Source organism: Aythya ferina (genome assembly GCF_964211825.1).
Source record: "Aythya ferina genome assembly, chromosome: 2".
Lineage (NCBI taxonomy): Eukaryota > Metazoa > Chordata > Aves > Anseriformes > Anatidae > Aythya > Aythya ferina.
The window spans coordinates 91,069,189-91,087,734 of record NC_140297.1 but is presented as its reverse complement, the minus strand read 5'-3'; the positions used below and the strand labels follow the sequence as shown (position 1 = coordinate 91,087,734).

The 18,546-nt window shown below is 38.8% G+C and overlaps 1 protein-coding gene across 9 annotated transcripts in view; it reads right to left on the bottom strand.

Moving 5' to 3' along the window:
• The window catches only part of FHOD3 (formin homology 2 domain containing 3), a 394,706-nt gene that overhangs the window by 65,125 nt on the left and 311,035 nt on the right, over positions 1-18,546 (bottom strand). For 7 of the 9 annotated variants that reach the window (XM_084510276.1, XM_084510270.1, XM_084510271.1 and 4 more), the window contains 3 exons: positions 9,063-9,197; positions 5,647-5,697; positions 975-1,189 (listed from right to left, as the gene is read on the bottom strand). In XM_084510276.1, the coding sequence (XP_084366402.1) occupies positions 975-1,189; positions 5,647-5,697; positions 9,063-9,197 (401 nt within the window). The remainder of the gene's footprint in view (positions 1-974; positions 1,190-5,646; positions 5,698-9,062; positions 9,198-18,546) is intronic. The other 2 variants (XM_084510272.1, XM_084510274.1) reach the window with 1 other exon arrangement.

The window sequence follows — 18,546 nt, the reverse complement described above, 5'->3', positions numbered from 1 at the left end:
TAAACATATGCAACATTCACTATTTGTAACTTTTTTCTTAAATCACCTTGCTTTATAGCATGCTACCAGCCATAACACTCAATAAAACCAAGCAGTGCAAGTTGCAAATGCATTAATCACCAATAGCACATAGCAGGAAATCAAATAAAATAAAAATGAATGATGGCAATAATTCACCTCCAACATGCACCCTAGCTCCCAATGTTAATGCAACATCATGTGGCATAAATATAAATCTGTATGGTGGATGTTTTTTTTGAGGACTGAAGGAGGGGTACATGATGCAAGTGGCAGAATGACGTGCACATACAAAAAATATTGCACTGTACACCAATAAATTATATGACAGCAAACCAACCGTGCAAACACTAATTATACTTTCCTTTTCACTAATTGTCTGTGGTCTCTTTTAAGTCCTTTACTACTTCTGTTACAATTTTAAGAGCTTTTGTTGTTGTTAAAAATAACCAACACAACCTCCCTGCCTTTAATTCAAAAGCTTTTCTGTTTGTCCCATTCAGCCTGTGCTCTGTTGGAAGGTTATTATAATCTTGGCATTCATCTGTTGCATTTCTTTCAGAGAATCCACATAAGCAAAATCTGTTGGCAGGAACACTGTTGGTTTAATATTCAGTAACTTCTAATATACAAGGAACATGATGCTAAAATTAAGACCCTCTGTATGCTGTATTTTCCAATTATTTCATCCTAATAGCAACAGACAATGCTAATATAAATCATAGTGACGATTAGCAGTGTATTCTTTGCTTGAATAGAGTAGAAGATATCCAAATCTATGTGGAAAAAAAAAAAAAAAGGAAATCTAGGAAGATGGCGTGGAACACTATAACAAGACCCTTTACTTTGGCTCCTCAGAGGTTATATCCTTGCACTCATGCATGAAAAATCACTGCTAGCTGGAGAGAATAATCTTAAAACCATCCCTCTTTTCCCCTGCCTTGCTTTTCACTTACCTTCTGAGTGCTGAGGGGTTCCACAGGGGGTAGAAGGGGTCTTCAGCTCTTCCTGGGACTCTATGGATGCTGGGCTGACACACTTGGGCACAGGCGAGGATGGGGCTGAAGGAGATCGCAGGTTCAAGGACAGCTCACTTCTGCCTCGGCTTACACTCCGACTCTTCAGCTCCTTCTCATACTCCTCAGCTGCCAACCTCTCCAGGTATTTGTATCTGAAAGTTAAATTCCAAAGGGTTTCCGTAAAGAAAAAGAAGTCTGTGGCTGATGCTTGTTTATGGATGAAACACCTGCAGAGAGTGAGCTGACTTCCTGACACAAGGTGTACAGCACTGAACCGAATGCTTGGTCAGTCTGCCAAAAAATGCACACCAAAGCAAAAACTATTGCCCTGAAAAATGTTAAATTGCTCATGACAAAACAAAAGCAAAAAGCAGCAGAATTAAAGAGTCCTCAGATATAGTATTGTGTCTGCATAGTCCTTCTCCTTTTGGAAGCATTTGTCTGTCCTCCTTTTCACCCTCCTCCTTCACCTCCTCCTCCTCCCAGCCCTCCCTCTCCCAAAACTAAAATGGGAGGGGAAAAGAAAAAAAAAAAAAAAACGACCTCCAAAGCCAGAGCCCCTTAATACTGATGCAAATAGCCAAAGTCTGAGACTTGCTGCAAGGAGAGGAAAATGGTTCAGTGCAGCAGACAAAAACAGATCTCCCTGAAAATAATACCACTAATAAATGTTTGGATTGACTATCTCAAGTCTCTGAACCTGCTTCTATTTGCTCTGAGAGCAATGCACTGGAATTCACTTTGTTCTCTCCGGAGCCTACAATGGAAAGTTTTCTTTTTTTCTATTCTAAAAAATTTCTCTGCCGGACTCAGACATCCAATAGCTTGGACCTGACGTCACATGTAGTTTATTCATCAAAGTCACTTTAAAAGAACAAAGATACATCTGTTTTGCATTTTAGGCAGGCAGAACTCACTAACTGTTTATTAAGACCAGCTACCAATCATATTCTTCATAGTGTGCTTTATACATTTCGACCAAAATAACTTTGAAATACGTGCCTCTTCCAGATGTCTGCTAATTTTATCCACCATTATTTGCTAACGAATAAAGCCATGAATACAGCTGGATTGGGCTTTAGACTGTTTGCCTTGCCCACAAGTGAACTGTTAAACAGGTTAATCAAGACTACTGCTTACGTCCCTGAAACGCTGTGGTCATCCTCCTCTAACCCACTGTTGTAAACACTTCATAACAGGGAACACCTCTCCTCCCCCAGCCTGCCTCCCTGACAGCCTGAATTAGTGTACAAGTGCGCATTAAAAGCAGGAAGGGTACAGGAGTCAGCCACATGGGGCAACAAACATGCTTAGTACATATGGTAACCACACACACATGCACGTTTGCAAACATCCATACAGAGCACAAAAAGAAACGTGGCTTTGAAGAGCACTTCTTGTGTTTTCAGAGGCAATTTGCTTTATTGCAAACAGCAATAATGAAGAACAAACTCATTTTCTTTTATTCCTCCAGAGGTATGCACACGCTTTGAACAAATTCTGCAAGAGAAAGAACCCCTACGGACTCTGGATGAAAATATAACAAGCCACATACTTGTATGGTTATAAAATAGGAACTGTTTACAGTTCTAACATGAAGCCAATTCTAAAGAATGATTTTTTGCCTTCTCAATAGAGGAGAAAGCCTTCTGCCGGCATTAGCATAATGTTTTGTTACAGCTAATGAAACCAGTCTTTCTTTTCACTTTGGTCACTTCCACACTGCGTCTTCCAGCTCCTCGCAATTAGAGCAGACGGGACTCCAGTCTCACAAAGAGCCACTCGAATTGATCTCTTCGCTAACACAGGTACAGCCCAGCTGGCTGCAACGGGGGTTTTTGCAGTTTGCCAACCAAGATCTGGATAGATCCTTCGGTAACAGGGGAACCACAATGTTTTATTGTCCCCAGCTCTTTTTTTGTCTGTTTTACCATTTTAGCTTCTGTTGCTGTGTTAACCAGCAGAGCAGAGGACTACCACGAAAATGTGCCTTCTCAAAATATATCTGCTCATTATACTGGAAGAAAAAAAGGAAACCAGAATGGCAGCTCCCACGGCAGCACAGGAGCATAACCAGTTATCAAATGGGCAAGCTAATAAGCAGATGTGGCAATTTAACCAGGAAATAAAATCGTTCTACAATCAGTTATTAATGCTCCACACTCGATAAACAACATATATTTATGGGATTTCTTGTTTCAACCCAGTGTCTCAGCGCTGAATAAATACCAGCATCAAATACACAAGGTCTCATGAAGGTCTCATGAAAGGACGAGGTACCATTCCTCCCCTGCATTTTGTCCCTCCAGTATAGGATCGATGCCTTGCCCCTGTGTATACTGCCATACTCCTGCAAATCATGGAAAACTGCAGCCATCCTCTCGCCTGTGCTGACTCATTTCTATAGGCGAAGAGCCAAAAATTTGTGGGCTATCCATTTGGTATGTCTCGTGAAGATTACATTCCACTTCTTCATCTTCAAGTAGACAAAAATATTGTGAGTTTTCTATGTCTCAGGGCAATGCCCTGAGGACAACTTAAAATGTTTCTGGGCCAACAGAGTCGCTGGGTGGAAAGCAGACCCATCCCATCGAAGCTGTAAATCACACTAGAGAGGGTTTGGAAGCTCACCTTTACTGGGTTATTTTTAAACTACCACTGGAAAATACCCAACCAAGCAAAGTGAAAAACCTCAAATCATCGAACAGAAAGAGCACATAAAATGAATGGTGCTGAACCCTTCAGACTGCACCCTTTTTTCTCCCTGATACAGAGGCCACCCAGAAGCATTGGAAACATGGGTGCCTGTACTCCAGAGCTCAAGGGTGATGTGACAGTACACAGGATGCATCACAGATTTAAGAAAATTTAGACAAAACAGTCCTTCTGTACATGCTCAATAATCTTTCCTTTTATTTTTCCTAACTGATAGATTTTAAATAAGATTTGAACACTTTGGATATAACATGTTCTTATTGTCCTTGCATTCTCTTAAAACAAGTCAAAATTCAACTTGCCATATGAAATGAAACTTCATTGGTGCAAAAATGGTAATTTAAAAAAAAAGTTACAGGAAGACAATGTAATAGACTACTGATGTCTGGCCTCACTTGCAGGAATTTTCTCCAATATTTATATTCTGTCAAAGCAAATGTGTCTTTCTTCTTTATGGGGAAGAACTGAAACGTTTCAGTTCAAAAAACCCCTAATGACAGAGGGACACTATTATTGATGAATAAAATTGTCTCAGACTGCACAGCAATGATAGTCTGCTGGTAAGCATTTCCAAAAAACTTCTCCAGTTGACTTGGTGTGTTCCATTACAACCTGAAAGTGCTGGAGAGCTCACTTAATTTGTTTCAAGTCTTGCTGATGAGCATGCTTGCTGCAAAAAGTGGTAATCAGCTGAGATCTGTGTATGATGCTTATGTGCTCAGATGCATTTCATTTTAGAAAACGCCTTCAAGTAATTTGTAATTGTGTCTAGAATGACAAAGAATGATCATCAAACGTTTGTTACTCTTAGAGATGTCAAAATCATATTTTAATACAGTTACTTTAGCCACAACAGATATGCTGGCAGATGAGACTTCCATCTGCAGAAAAAAAAAATGCCTCCTGGTGTATGATGAGCTTATGAAAAAAAAAAAAAAAAAAGCATCACAACAATTGCTGAGAAGACTGCTCTCACAGTCTGATAATATAATTCAGGAAAGTATCTCTATATAGCAACCTCTAGAGGGCCATTAAAGCAGTATTGAAGCAATCTGGATGATTTTTCATCTACTATTTGTTCAGTAATGTGCATATTTTCCAGGTAAAAACAAGAGATCCCTCCAGGGTGTAATTACTAGTGGAAGCAGAGATGAAGCTACCGAAAGGCAAAGGTCTTTATTCAAGTATTCCTTGAAAAATGTGTTTTCATAAGCACATAGCTCCCAGACTAGCCCAGAGTTTCTAAACTATTTAATTGAATGTTAAAAAAAAAAAAAAAAAAAAAAGAAAAAGAAAAAAGAAAAAAGCTCAGTCCCTTTAAATATGCTATCTAAATAAAACTAAAACAATGTCTTAATGACAAATGCTGCTAAGCTTTATAATTTACTAACAGATGTTTAGAAAGACTGGCAAAGAAAACTTGGCCCTGAAAGATTAAAAACACTGGGAGTGGGTCAGACCCATTTCCATCAGCCTGTAGTGGCAGTTTTCCAATGCTTGTTATCCCACTTTCTTTCCTTTATCCTCAGTTGCCTTTTCTGACCCTCCAGAAAGCTTGGGACCCACTGGGTGAGAAAGACAGGCTTGTTCAATTTATAACTACACTAAATTTGGGCAAATTTCTGAGGCAAATCAAGTAAACTTATTTCCCACACAAATAGATAAAAGATAGATCATCAATCTTTCTTATGCATTCCCGTCCCACTGCTCCTTATTTATTGCTATGCTTACAGCTGGACTTGATTTTCCTCTTTAATAACACAACAGCTTTCTTATAGAGTTCTTTTTGAATGAAAGTGTTCTGTGCATGCATAGTTAGTGTAAGTACACAACAGCTACACAGTATAGGAAGTGGAAACAACCAAAGGGAAGGATGGATGCAGCATATACAGACCTCTCTTCTCTTGCTTGTCTTAGTTCTTCTCTTTTGTCTAAATAATCACGGCTAAAAAGAGAATTGCATTAAGTTGCAGAGGAAACCAAAAGAATAAACTAAGCAGCAGAAGTACAGTAGGAGAAACCAAGAGCAGCACAAGAAACCTTATCAGAAACAACAAAGGCTGTTTTCAGCCAAAGTTATTAGATTTTGTCCTCTGAAAAAATGCTGAAAAGTAGCTAAGTACACGTTACCACACATATATGTGCACACCCATTACACAGTTTGGATAGTCATTAGAAGTAATAAAAAAAATAAAATAATAATAATAACTTGAAGCACATTTTGAAACTTGATACCTGGAATTAGACAAAAGGAATTGGTCTCTTTCTTAAGAAGCAAGCCCATTAGTGGCTGTTAAACAATTATTCACTAGCTCCATCTGGAACGCCCTTAAACAATGATTGCTGGTATCTGGGATGTTGTATCAAGGCGAGGAGCAGACTCCTTAACCTGCTTCTAATACACCTTTCCTAATTGTATGGTAGTTGCCACAGCTAGAAACAGAAGAACAGACTATCTGGGCCTTTGGCATTACCAAGTAGGACAATCTTTTAAAGTACATTCAAGATCATCTGACAGGTGAAATCCTTTCACTTCTTTGTTTTTCACCCTGAGTTCTAGACACAAACCTCCTTTTAATTCATCTGTCCCTTTCTCAGCCCCTCAAGTAACTTGTATACTTAATTTCTGCCAAGTCAACTTTGCAGGATGCCTGGGCACTGTAACCTCAGGTAGGCCTGTCACATCCACAGATTAAAAATTCCTCAGCAAGAAAATTTAATTCAGAGAAGAGCAGAACTCAATGAACACCCAGCCTGCCATGATAACACAGCAAAATAGTTCCGTACAATATATTTTAATATTTAGATGAATCTGCTGGATACAATGGCTGAGAATGTTAGGTTCTTCCCCACTGTAACCTATGAGTACCAGAAAAATTTTCAGAACCATCCCATTTCTGAAGAATACACTGTTTTTTCTCTTTGTATTGTGTCATAAAATGAATTACCTGCCATCTATATTGCTATCAAACACCTCTTTGCAGCTACCCTTCAGAAGTCAGCATTAACATGGAACACATCTTATTGTTTCAGACCATCTCCATGTTCTTTTGAGTCACTGAACTGATTATACTTTAAAGATATTTTCAGAGTATTATTTGCAATAAAAATAACTATGGGAATAACCCCTAAGTAAAAAAAATGAACAAACAAACAAACAAAATTAACTAGGATTTTTTTCAGCAGGAAAACATAGGAATTACTTGTATCCTCTGACTACTTCCACCTCTCCCTACAGCTGAAGCGTAGCCCTCTCTTTTTAGGTCATGTTGTTCTACAAATGGAATAGGAACAATAGTCCTACTGAGAAAAAATATTAATTTTGTAAAGCTTTCCTTTTGCTAGTAGTAGCTTTTAAAGAATTTTAACACCTCTCCTAAAAACAAGCTCTTTCACAACTGGTGATGCTCCCCTCTAAATTATTCTCAATTTGTCAATAATGGTGCCAGAATCTAGTGCAATGTTGTCAAGGCAGAGTTGGAAAGAATGAGACAACACATGAGTCATGATGGTAAATCCAGTACTGCTCACGAGTTTAAAGGCTGTGAATTGGAAGTGCTATTTTTAATCAAAAATACATCTTCAGGGGCTGGGTTTCCAGCCAGACTGATGATATGATAATGAAATCCCAAGAACTCTTACAAAACTGTCCACGACTGTTTGCTGTGGCTTTGTCCTCCTCCTTCTGTACTGTTTAATCAACTGTGGGATGCCATCTGAAAAGTTTGGTGGCTTTGGAGACCCTCCTCTACTCAAACACAAGCTATAACTTTTGGGTGACCAGGGAACTCAAATATGAAAGATAAAAACACTGGGTATTGAAAAATTGTTGTCATAAGTATGTAACAGTCATGACATTTAGTTAACCAGTTTCTGAATCTGAAGTAATGGGATGAAGATGTAAATAAAATTTAAAAAAAAAAAAAAAAGTAGTTGACTTTAAGGAAGCTCTTTCAGTGACAGAACGACTACTGTAGCCAACCTTTAGTGAAAAGTGTAGATCTGTTTTTCAAACAGGTCAAGCTGCCAAATGTCCTGGTGGCTTTTTTTGGCCTGGGAGTTTCCTTTCTGAAAGATCATGTTGGCTTTCCACGACAGCCTGCTGCAGCCTGATGATACTACTTAGAGGGAAAGTTTTTGGAAGACGCTTGAGGACTGAGACCTGATTGATTCCGTTTCAGGAGAACTTGGGAAGCTGTTGGCTGCCAAAGATCCTATTATGGTGCTCTTCCACCTTCCCTCCACCTCTCATTTTCTTCCAAACTAGCTATCTTCTGGAGCCAGTAGAATATCTCCTTCAACCAAGCAACCAACCACTAGCAAGTTATTCCTCTTTCCAAATTCACTATGACACAAACCATTTCCACTTCTTACTAGAGATGATTACAGTGAAAATAATCCTGCATACTAATAAACAAACTCACATGAAACCCAGTGCCATCTTTTCCCTAAATCGCAACTCTCAGGCAACAAAACATTTATCCTACCATTATTTAGATTACTGCATTATATCTTCTGACTGCTGAAAATATGCTTACTCTTCACTCCTAACTACGAAAAAAGAAAACAAATTCTTTCTCAGTGCACACTCTTCGTATGGTAGGCATGACATCTCAGCAATAGGCACCTTACCTGTCCTAAGCCCACTGCAGTCTTTGCAGCCTGTACTGAGATTTCCAGACATGTATGTAACAGGAAGAGAGGACTTACTACTTATTATCCTCAAGATATCTTGGGATCCTACGATATTGTCTTAGATGTGAAAATGCAGAGTCCTATATTCAGATGGCGCCTTTGTCTGGCCACAGATTGAGCAATAATTTTATAATTATTTTCTGTCACTTGCCGTTTCCAGGACGGAGAGATACATGCTCAAAAAAAAAGCAGGAATAAGTATACCCCCAGACAAAAAAATGCTTTTACTTTGCAAAACATGAAAGCAAAAAGATGTCTCAGTGTTGTCCCTTTCCTTCTTGATAAATTCCTTCCACTGTTTCACCTTCAAACCTATGCCTCACTGAGACTGTACTTTGAGAAGGAGCATATGAGCTAACAAACTTTGCCTGTGTGGATATCCAGCCTGAATAATTGGCAAATATATAACTGTCTGGAAGAATGTGCTAGTTTATTAATGACAAAATTCATTGGAATGTGTTTAATATATCAGTTCTTAAGATACTCATATCAAGAAAGGTATCTAAAGATATCCATGAACTATTCAGCAATTCAATTATTTTGCAATTAAATGTCTCAATGATTTATGGACCCATCATGTTAAGACAACAGAGTGATAGTGAATATGGTTCCTACTTGAATTTGTTTCTTTCTTCACGTTCTATTCGTTGCAACCTTTCTTCTCTCTCTTGACGTCGTCTTTCTCTTTCTGCTGCCAAGGACTCCTGGTGCTGCCGAAAAGATGATGTAAGGAGACCACCCAAAGCTGGCCTGCAGAAAAAAGAGATCAGATTTCTCAATGTCACTTTTATTGATTATATTGGCAAAACGTTAGTAGCAATCATTCAGCAAGTAACATAATCCCAACCAAGAGAATGACATGACACATTTATATTTCAAACCGCTGACTAAGTATCTTATTGCTAAATTGATTTTAGATACTATGATGATCTTAAGAATCACAGGTCGGGTAGACTTCATATATTGCCAAGTTTATGAAGTACAAATAAAAAAGTACCTGTGAGAATTCTTCAGCATATTTCAAATTGCAGTATTTCCTAAATCTTTTTTTCTCCTTTTTTTAATCCTGTTAATGGAAAAACTGAACCCTGTAATGGATTTTTGAAATTTAGAAGGAAAAAAAAAGCCTGAAATACTTTTCAAGTACTTCCCAAATGTCTTATGCAATGATGTTAAAAACAGGTGTGTCATAAACACCTGAGAGTCCTGTACACAGAAAAACATAAGTAGAAGAAGATCTCAGAACCTCCCTTCAGCAATGAATGCTCTCTTAAGTAGGGGCTTATTTTTCCTTTACTTGTTACCAAATTCTGTTATCATAATTTCTTTGCTGCCTGTGATGTAAAGGCAAAATGAATCATGTATAGGAACATGTAAATAAAATACACAGGAACAGCACAGCTAGCTATAACAATCATTAAGTGTAATCAAAATAGTTATTAAAAAATCAGATGAAATGGGGCTGGAAGAGAATAGATTACCTATTTTCCTTGCCTTGCCCAAGGCAGGATTTAGTCTTTTCAAACCATTCCTGAAAACTTGTTGTCTGACCTGCCTCAGAAGCTCTTGATAATGAAGCTTCATTTCAGAGCTTAACTCTTTTTTAAATTTTTTGCTGTTTAGCCCATTTTGTTCTTCTGTCCACAGTGAACAAAAAGAACAAGCTGCTTTATGGCTAATCAAGAATAAGTCCAAAAGGGCACTAATTTGCAGTCCTCTTACCATAACCAAAAACTAGATGCTCCACAGTAGGTTACTGTAATGAAGAGGTCTAAAGTGTCACCACTAGCAATGCATATCAAACTTTTAGCAATTGCTCGGGAGACTGGCCACAGATTATTGTTATTATTATTATTACTATTACTATTTAACTGCACCTACTACTTTGGCTAGGAGAGTGGCTCCTCTTGCACACCTTTTCCCCAAAGTGGTGGTAGTGGTACCACCAACCTTTCACATGGCATGAGAGTTCCCTCAGAGCAAATGTGCGTGTCTGTCTGTCTCTCAGACAGGAAATATCTAAATTATACAGGATAGCTTGATACAGATGTAAATGTATCCACACTGATTGAATTAGACTGATAAAATCAAGAAGACATAGCTCATGTAGAGCGGTTTCTGTGCATTGTTGTAACATGAGTTTTGCTATGAAAGGATTAATGAAAGAAATAGTTATTGCCTCTTTTTTTAAAGAGACTGAACCCTGTATAAAGGATGTGTCTCAAACCAGCAATGGAAATCTGAATAAATTTTCATTATTATTAAAAACTCTGACCCTTTTCCTTTTTCATTTACATGCCTATGGGTGCAAAATATAGGCATTTTGTGTAATGTCATTAGTTCACCAGGGAAAATAGGTGTAGGAGAAAACAAAAATAATAATGCAAAACAATCTTCGGAGTGTCTACGTCTGTGTGAGCAGCAATGTCACAGAACATTGCCATTTCAGCCCTACTGGAAGCAGGGCAGTATGAATATAATTTCAATAAATTCAGTAAATTGAATTTCAATATGTTATATCCCACACGCATAAACATTACATAAGATGGTATAAAACTTGATATTCTGTAAGCCTCCTTTCTGGCACTCCTCCAGAGCTACAGTATCAATGCTGGATCACACTCAAAACCATAAAAATCTCCAATATTCCTCTGCGCTAAGAAAAAGGGGGGAAAAAATCCCCAACCCCTGACAGTCAAGTACGTGCGGTGAATTTTTTCCTTAAGCATACTTTAAATTGATTTTAACTCTTGACCTTTTAGTACATGCTGCAAGAGAAAGCTCTCAGCGAAAAGAGTGGCACCACTGTACTAAGGCTAAAAAATCAGAGATCCATCCCTGTGGTAGTGTGAAATACCATAGCAATCATCAGAAAATGGTCTAGGATGTGGAAAACCAGACAGTGTCTCCACTTGAAACCATTTGGAAATGAACTGGAAGAGATGGTGAAAACCTTGGTTCCTACCAAGTGTATGCTCCATGTATTTAACTTGCTGTCCCATCCCATTTAGCTTCGTTAAATCTGCAATCTCCATTTAGAATCAAAGGAAGTTTTGACTTAATAAAACCTGAAGGAAAATGAAGGGAAAGGATGGGGTGATGCTGAGAGACTCACAGAGTGATTGTAGTCTGCACAGTGTCTAGCAGGTTGGAAACTTTGAGTTCTGACTAAGCTCTTTGGGGCTATATAGTGAATACAAATTCTTATCCAAGGGATTACAGGGAAATTGTAGGGAGATGTGCAGCTCAGTCGTGCGTATAGGATTCTAACCTGACCCTAGTAGTAAAGTGTCTCCACATGCCAAAACACCTTGTTTGGAGGTCTGATCTAGAGCAGTTTGGCTAGCACTGTTCACTTGGTTAATATTTGCAGATGTATGAACAGCAGCTTCGCAATCTAAATAAAAGATCCACAGGCTTATAGTCAGAAAAAAACCCACAAAACACAACATCTAAGAAATTGCTGAACATCCATATGCCCTATTGCCCTATTAGTTTGCCACCTCTTGGAAACTAATCAAATCAACAGTAACTAGCCAAAACTTCCTACTTCCCACTGGTTATTTAAGGACCCCATACTTCAGCTGAGTTGCAAGCTAGACTGTAGTGCACACACACATATTTGAACCAATTCATGTCTCAAATGCAGTCACTTCTGGACTGCCATATTACAATGAATCATTGACTCATTTAGGTTGGAAAAGACCTCTAAGATCATGAAGTCCAACCCTTAACCTAGCATTGCCAAGTCAACCATTAAATCATGTCACTAAGCTCTACTTTCACATTTACATCTTCATCTACATTGAAAACCTCCAGGGATGGTGACTCTGACATTTCCCTGGGCAGCCTGCTCCAATACTTCACAACCTTTTCAGTGAAGAGATTTCACCTAATAACCAACCTAAAGCTCCCCTGGCACAACTTATGGACATTTGGTCTTGTCTTATCACTTGGTGCTTGGGAGAAGAGACAAATCTCCACCTTCCTACAGCCTCCTTCTAGGTAACTGTAAAGCACCTCAAAGAAAGATAGAAAGAGGTGGGGATAGTTAGCTCACTCATTTTGTGGCACTGACTTCTTAAGGCACAGATAGTCAGGGTTTGGGTTTCTGGTCACATTTAGAAAGCACCAGGCAATGAAACAGCACTGACAGAGCTGGGTTAGTGCTTGCTTTGTGGTCAGACCCTGCCCAGCCCACTCAACTGGTCCCCTTTCCCCTTCTTGAAGACCACACCTCACATCAAATGCTAAGATTTGCCTTATTTTAGTAAGCTCACAGCTTCGCTGCTGCTATCAAACACTGTAACCAAATTGGTATTCAGATGTATTTTAATGTAAACTGCAACTGCAAATGAGCAGATTTTAGGATTTAATATGTTCTATCCTTCTTTTTCTACATAACTAAAACTGGAGAGAATAGGTGTTACTTTCAGGTTGTACACAGGTGTTTAACAGCCAGAAGGGAAGGCAAGTGGTAAGATGTACTTCTCAAACACTCTAAACAATTTGGAAACAGATTTTTCCACGTCTGGTTGGTCTGTAAAACCTTTTTTTTTTTTTTTTTTTTTTTTCTCTCTCTCTGTGCAATAATGCTTAAAGTAAATGTTCTCTTTCACTGAACTCATGGTTGAGTTGCAAATGGAAGTGAGATTGGCCAAACCAGCTGGCAGGAATGCTTGGCTAAGCCTTTAGATAATTTTGGTGGTCTGATGCTTTCTAAAGGGTGATGAGACCTCTGGGCCTCAGGAATGCTCAAGTCACACTGCTTTAGGCTGCATTTTAAAAATGGGTATGTAAGAAAAAAAATAAATAAATAAAAAAAGAAAATAAGAATCTGGCACTGAATGAAAGGTGTTAAGAGATTTTAAAAGAAAAGAATATGTGAATGCTCAATGAAAGCATAACAGTGATCACTCACAAAACTGGGTTACAGCTAATATATGCCAGCATTTTAATGTTGGTGTCTTATGTTACGGAATGGTAATATCAAACATTTGTTCAATTCCAAAAACATAATCCAGAAGGATCCTTGCTCTGACAACTATTTTTAGTCTCAAAGAGAACACAAGGCTATTAAGAATGGACTGTTAATATAAAAATACCAAGAAAAGCTTTGTTCTGCCTGCTGTTAAAATCAGCAAAAGCTAAACAAGATAAGCTATTACATTCTCATTCCAGAAAGAAAACACACAGCAAGAGTATGTCCAAGTCTAGGGATTTGTGATTATAGGTCTGTACTGTACCATTATGACCTTGGAAGAAGACAGGAAAGAGCAAAGAAGGAAAAAAGAAAGAAGGAAAGAAGGAAAGAAGGAAAGAAGGAAAGAAGGAAAGAAGGAAAGAAGGAAGGAAGGAAAGGAAGGAAGGAAGGAAGGAAGGAAGGAAGGAAGGAAGGAAGGAAGGAAGGAAGGAAGGAAGGAAGGAAGGAAGGAAGGAAGGAAGGAAGGAAGGAAGGAAGGAAGGAAGGAAGGAAGGAAGGAAGAGGTGACAAAAATATAACAGGGCTGAGGATACAAAATAAAAACATTGTCTGTAGGCCAAAACACTTTTGAAGAAAAATTCAGCTCACCTGACCTACCGCATTTGATACAACAATGAAATAGTAATCATGATAATAAAAAGCTCTGTGAGACAAGATATCTGACAGTTACCCGACAATATGTTGCAAGAGTGAATAAGGGACCTGAATTATTATAATCTTGTTAAAAAACAGAGAAAGTATATCTGTCTTATTCTAAGCCACTTTGTAACATGAAATTTTCATTTATCAGCTTCAAATGCTCTTCATTAGATTTGGAAAGATCTTCTTTTGTGGCTGTATTTTCCTCTGTTAGTTGAATTTTTAAAATTTGCTAAATGGAAGTGGATATCTACAGCAAGAAGACAAAATACAAAAGCTTATTTTAGGAGCTAAAATGAAAGAACAGTTGACATATGAGATGAAATCCCTTTAGATCATTAAGTTAATATTCAGAACTTTCCTTAATATAACAAGGGTCAGAATCATTAATAATCTCAATAAGCAAGCACTAATTACTCATTTTTTTCCCAATGTGCTCCTGCTCCAGCAGTCATGGGAAGGTTTCAAAAAGGGAACAACAGTTGGCAGCTCCCAGTCTAAGACAGGCCTCAAGTAACTCTAAATGCCTCTCGGCTTTAACCAAATAAATCCGCTTTCCAGCTTACAAAGAGACAAAAAAGGAGGCAAAGCTGCCAAGAGCCATATTGGTTTTCACAGTTAAAGAAACTCTCCTTGTGTTATGTCTCTCTATATGACATGGCAAATTCAAAAGTGTGTTGATATAGGATTTTGCAAACAGACTAAACATTACTTGAGGAATCTTTATGTAACTTCTCTCAAAAATAAACAAAAATTTGAGAGAAAAAAATACTGACTAAGGCTTCCTTTGAGGAAGAAACTTGAGAATGACCAAGAGAAGAACTGATTAACACTGGACTTTAAAATGCCCTGAAAGGCTCCAAAAAATGCAGCTGTAACAGGGCATAGCTGCACAGAGCCAGGGCAATGGACCAGGACTTTAGAGACACGCACTATGAGCAGACTGACATTTACAGTTTTTAAATTGTGCTTCTGTCTTTGTCTGACAGGGGCCAACCCGCAGCTTCTGAGCCTTCTTCGAGTCACAAATCACCTGGACGTGGCTTGCAGAGACCTCCCTTAGGTAGGCTAAGGTAGAGGCTAACATCCATGTCCCCTAAATATCAGCACTGCAGGTACCCATGGGTGACAATGTCCCCCACACGCGCTGTGTGTTCAGTCAGTAATACTCACATTTTAGTCTGAAGCTGCAAACTGTCTCATGCTTTCTGTTTAAACCTATGCTGCTGCTATACGATGAAGCATCCAAAGCTGCAATCAAAAATACTGCTTACACAGTAGTTCAATGAGCAACCCGGCCAGTGTAAGCCACTGCTGCTTCCCAAATTGTAAATCATCCAGTAATTCCCAAGGTCGCTTTTCCTAGTAAAATCTCAGCAATAAACTTGAGGCTTTTGCTCTGGGCCACTATTATCAAGTACCAAGCTATCCCTTCCTCATTATGTTATTCGGAGTGAAAGATGGGCTTGGCATTTACCACAAGAAAAAATAGCCACAGCCACTGGTCTGACACAGTATATGGTAGAAGCAGAAAGAAAAGAAAGCCAGGGAAAGGGGAACTCTTCCTGGGAGAGCAGCAGCTTTGTAGACTGTATAGTGGGCTTAGTTTCACAGGTTTCTTGCTTTTCTTCAGTGCTTGACAGCTGGAATAAGATAACTCCAGAGTGCAGTTTAGTTAGCAATAGATGGCTAATCAAAAAAAAAAAAACCAAAAACAAAAAACAAAAGGTGAGACCCTGCCAAGAAACTTCATCCAGCAGCACTTCCTTGGTGAAGTCAGTTACAGGAAAATTTAATTTCAGTAAAAAAAATAATAATTAAATGAAAAGTTGCTCTTAGCATTCTCAAACTTTTTTATTTTTATTTATTTATTTTTTAAAGGAGATGCAAATTTGTAAAAGCACCAGATTACCAGAAAATCACTCTTTCGGGCATCTGGAGAGGAAACAACATTCAAAGGAAAAGTATTTATAGACTTCAGCTGAAATTCTTGCTTAGGCTTCCAGTATGGTATTTAAAATATCCTTAAGATCAGCGGAGAAAATTGACCTACAATCCAGTCACGCTAAGCACAGTGTCTGTGTGCACCTGTTGTAGAAATAAATGCTTTAAGGATAAACTGGAAGGTACACTACCTCTAAAAGACATATTAAGAACATTGAGTTGAACAATCAAAATTCAAGGTTTATCAAAAAAGTAGAAGATAACCTATTGCTGTAGATCATAAAGAAAGTAATACAGAGGGAAGTTTAAGGTATGTGACAAATTTCTTCTTTCTTTAGTCTATTTTCTAATGGTCTGGAAATGTTGGAGAGCGTATCAAACTGGAATAATTTGCAAATGTCCTAACAGGTCCTTACCAAGCTTGGAGATTCGGAGGAACATTAGAGGGACCAGCCAGAAGTGGAGACTAAATTCACACTGACTGGCCAAGAGGATCCAGACTCCAAGCCGAACTTTCTGGCATTTGATTGAACAGATAAAGACAAGAAAATGAGGACTATGAGCTCCTGAGAACAAGGCTTTTTCAAGCTTGGCTAATTGCACAACTGTGTGGCTACCAAGCCCTGTGGGATCTGTCTCCTGGCAAATGCATCAGATGAAACCTACCTTGGCAAACGCAGCAGCAGGGAACAAAAGATATTTTTCTGGCAATGGAATGAATCAAAGCTGATGCCCAAGTTAGGCGCTTCTGCCACAGAAGTTAGACGCCTCCAGGGTCTCTTCTAACTAAAGCCACAGTCAATAATGCATACACTTCAACACCAGAAACACAGTAAGAGGAGTTATAAAGCTTTGCAAAAACAGAGTTTGTTATCCCAGTTTTTATCCTAAAGAGCAGATTTGTAGATTGATGCTGCAAGTTTTCAGTTTCAGTGACCATATTAGATTCAGAGTCTGAGAAGGCAATCTTTAGCTAAACAAATATCCTAGATGTGAGCACAAGGCAGCGAAATACAAAAGAGTCTTGCAACAAACACCTTCTTCCCCCAGACAAGAAGGAAACTTGGAGGTACAGAAAAATGTTTTTCTCCCTGGTGTGCTCCAGCAACGTCTGGCTATTCCCCTTTGCTAGCAAAATTTATGAGGCTATGAAATTGAGATTGATACTTTTTTCTTCCTTTGGGAATTGGGGAGAGAGTTAGCTGGTGATTTAAGTCATGAAAACTGGGAGCAGGATATTTACAGAGCAAAGCAGTCTGGCAGTTAGAAACAGGAGGACTGGGTTGTACTCATATGCATTAGAAGCAACTTTCACAAGCAGAGAGATACGAGAGAACCAATAACCCCTTCTTCTTTCTTAATAAAGGGCTGAGCTGAAAGTGCCCTGCAATTTGCCCTCCTTCAGCAGGATTCCCATGGCTGCAATATGCACTTCAGAAACATGGCTCTCCGCAGGGGACCCAGAGAAATGAGAGAGAAGAACAGTATTGCAAGAAATTGGCAAAAGGCTGCAGCTGAATTTAGAAACCGAGAAACAGTCAAGTAAGCCTTTTCTTCTACTGTACAATCAAAAATATATACACTATGTGTATTTCAAAGAACAAAATCTAGTTGCTTTTGCACTGAATCATACTGCTCTTTTTGATTCTGTACTGATCTTAGCCAAAGAGGGTTTTAAAAGAATGAATGTCAAAATGTCAACCACGCTGCTTCTTTCCACCTAGGTTGTAGCTCTTGTTAACATAAGCAAAACCCAGCCAAGGTTTTGAAAGGCCTGTCAGGACAACTGAATGGCACATGAATCATTCTGCGGGGCACTGCTCTAAACGCTGCCTCTTCCTTCCTCCTCCTTTTCGAAGGTCAGATAAACAGTACCAGGAACTGCCTCTGAAGCTCTTCCCTACATGATGAAAGACAGGGATCCTTCTGCAGAGTCCTTGGATAGCTGCAATACATGTACTAAGCTGAAAGCAGAAAATTCACCTTGGAGCTAACCATAGAGATGCATCTGCTTCTTATCAAGTCTTCCTCTCTCCCCACCTTACAACCCATCTTTTAACTTTTGTTTGTTTGTTTGTTTGTTTGAATCCACGTAGATTTTTTGCCACCAGGAGGTAGAAAATAGTTTTTACACAATCTAAGGCAAACACGTTGGTAGAAAGCTGTGAAAGCTTTCCCAATATTTTCCACTTACTAATTAACGATGACCATTTCATTATGCACTATACAGCTTACTCTCTGATGAGCAAATGCTAACCCTGGATCTCTACTTGGCTATTTCTGCAACTCCTATGCTTCAGGACAATGAAATAGGAGCAGATTTCTGCCTTTCAAAATGGTCCTGTCATTAAAGCCTGCTGAACTCTACATCTGGATTGGCAGCACACTCAAAAATAATATAACTTGATGCAAAATGGCATTCAAACCTGCTGATTTCATTATTGTTCAAGAAAAAAAAATCAGGGAACCTTTCTGCCGGCAACATGCAGCTGTGGCATACAGGCATTTTTCACACTTCTCAGGGAGTCATAA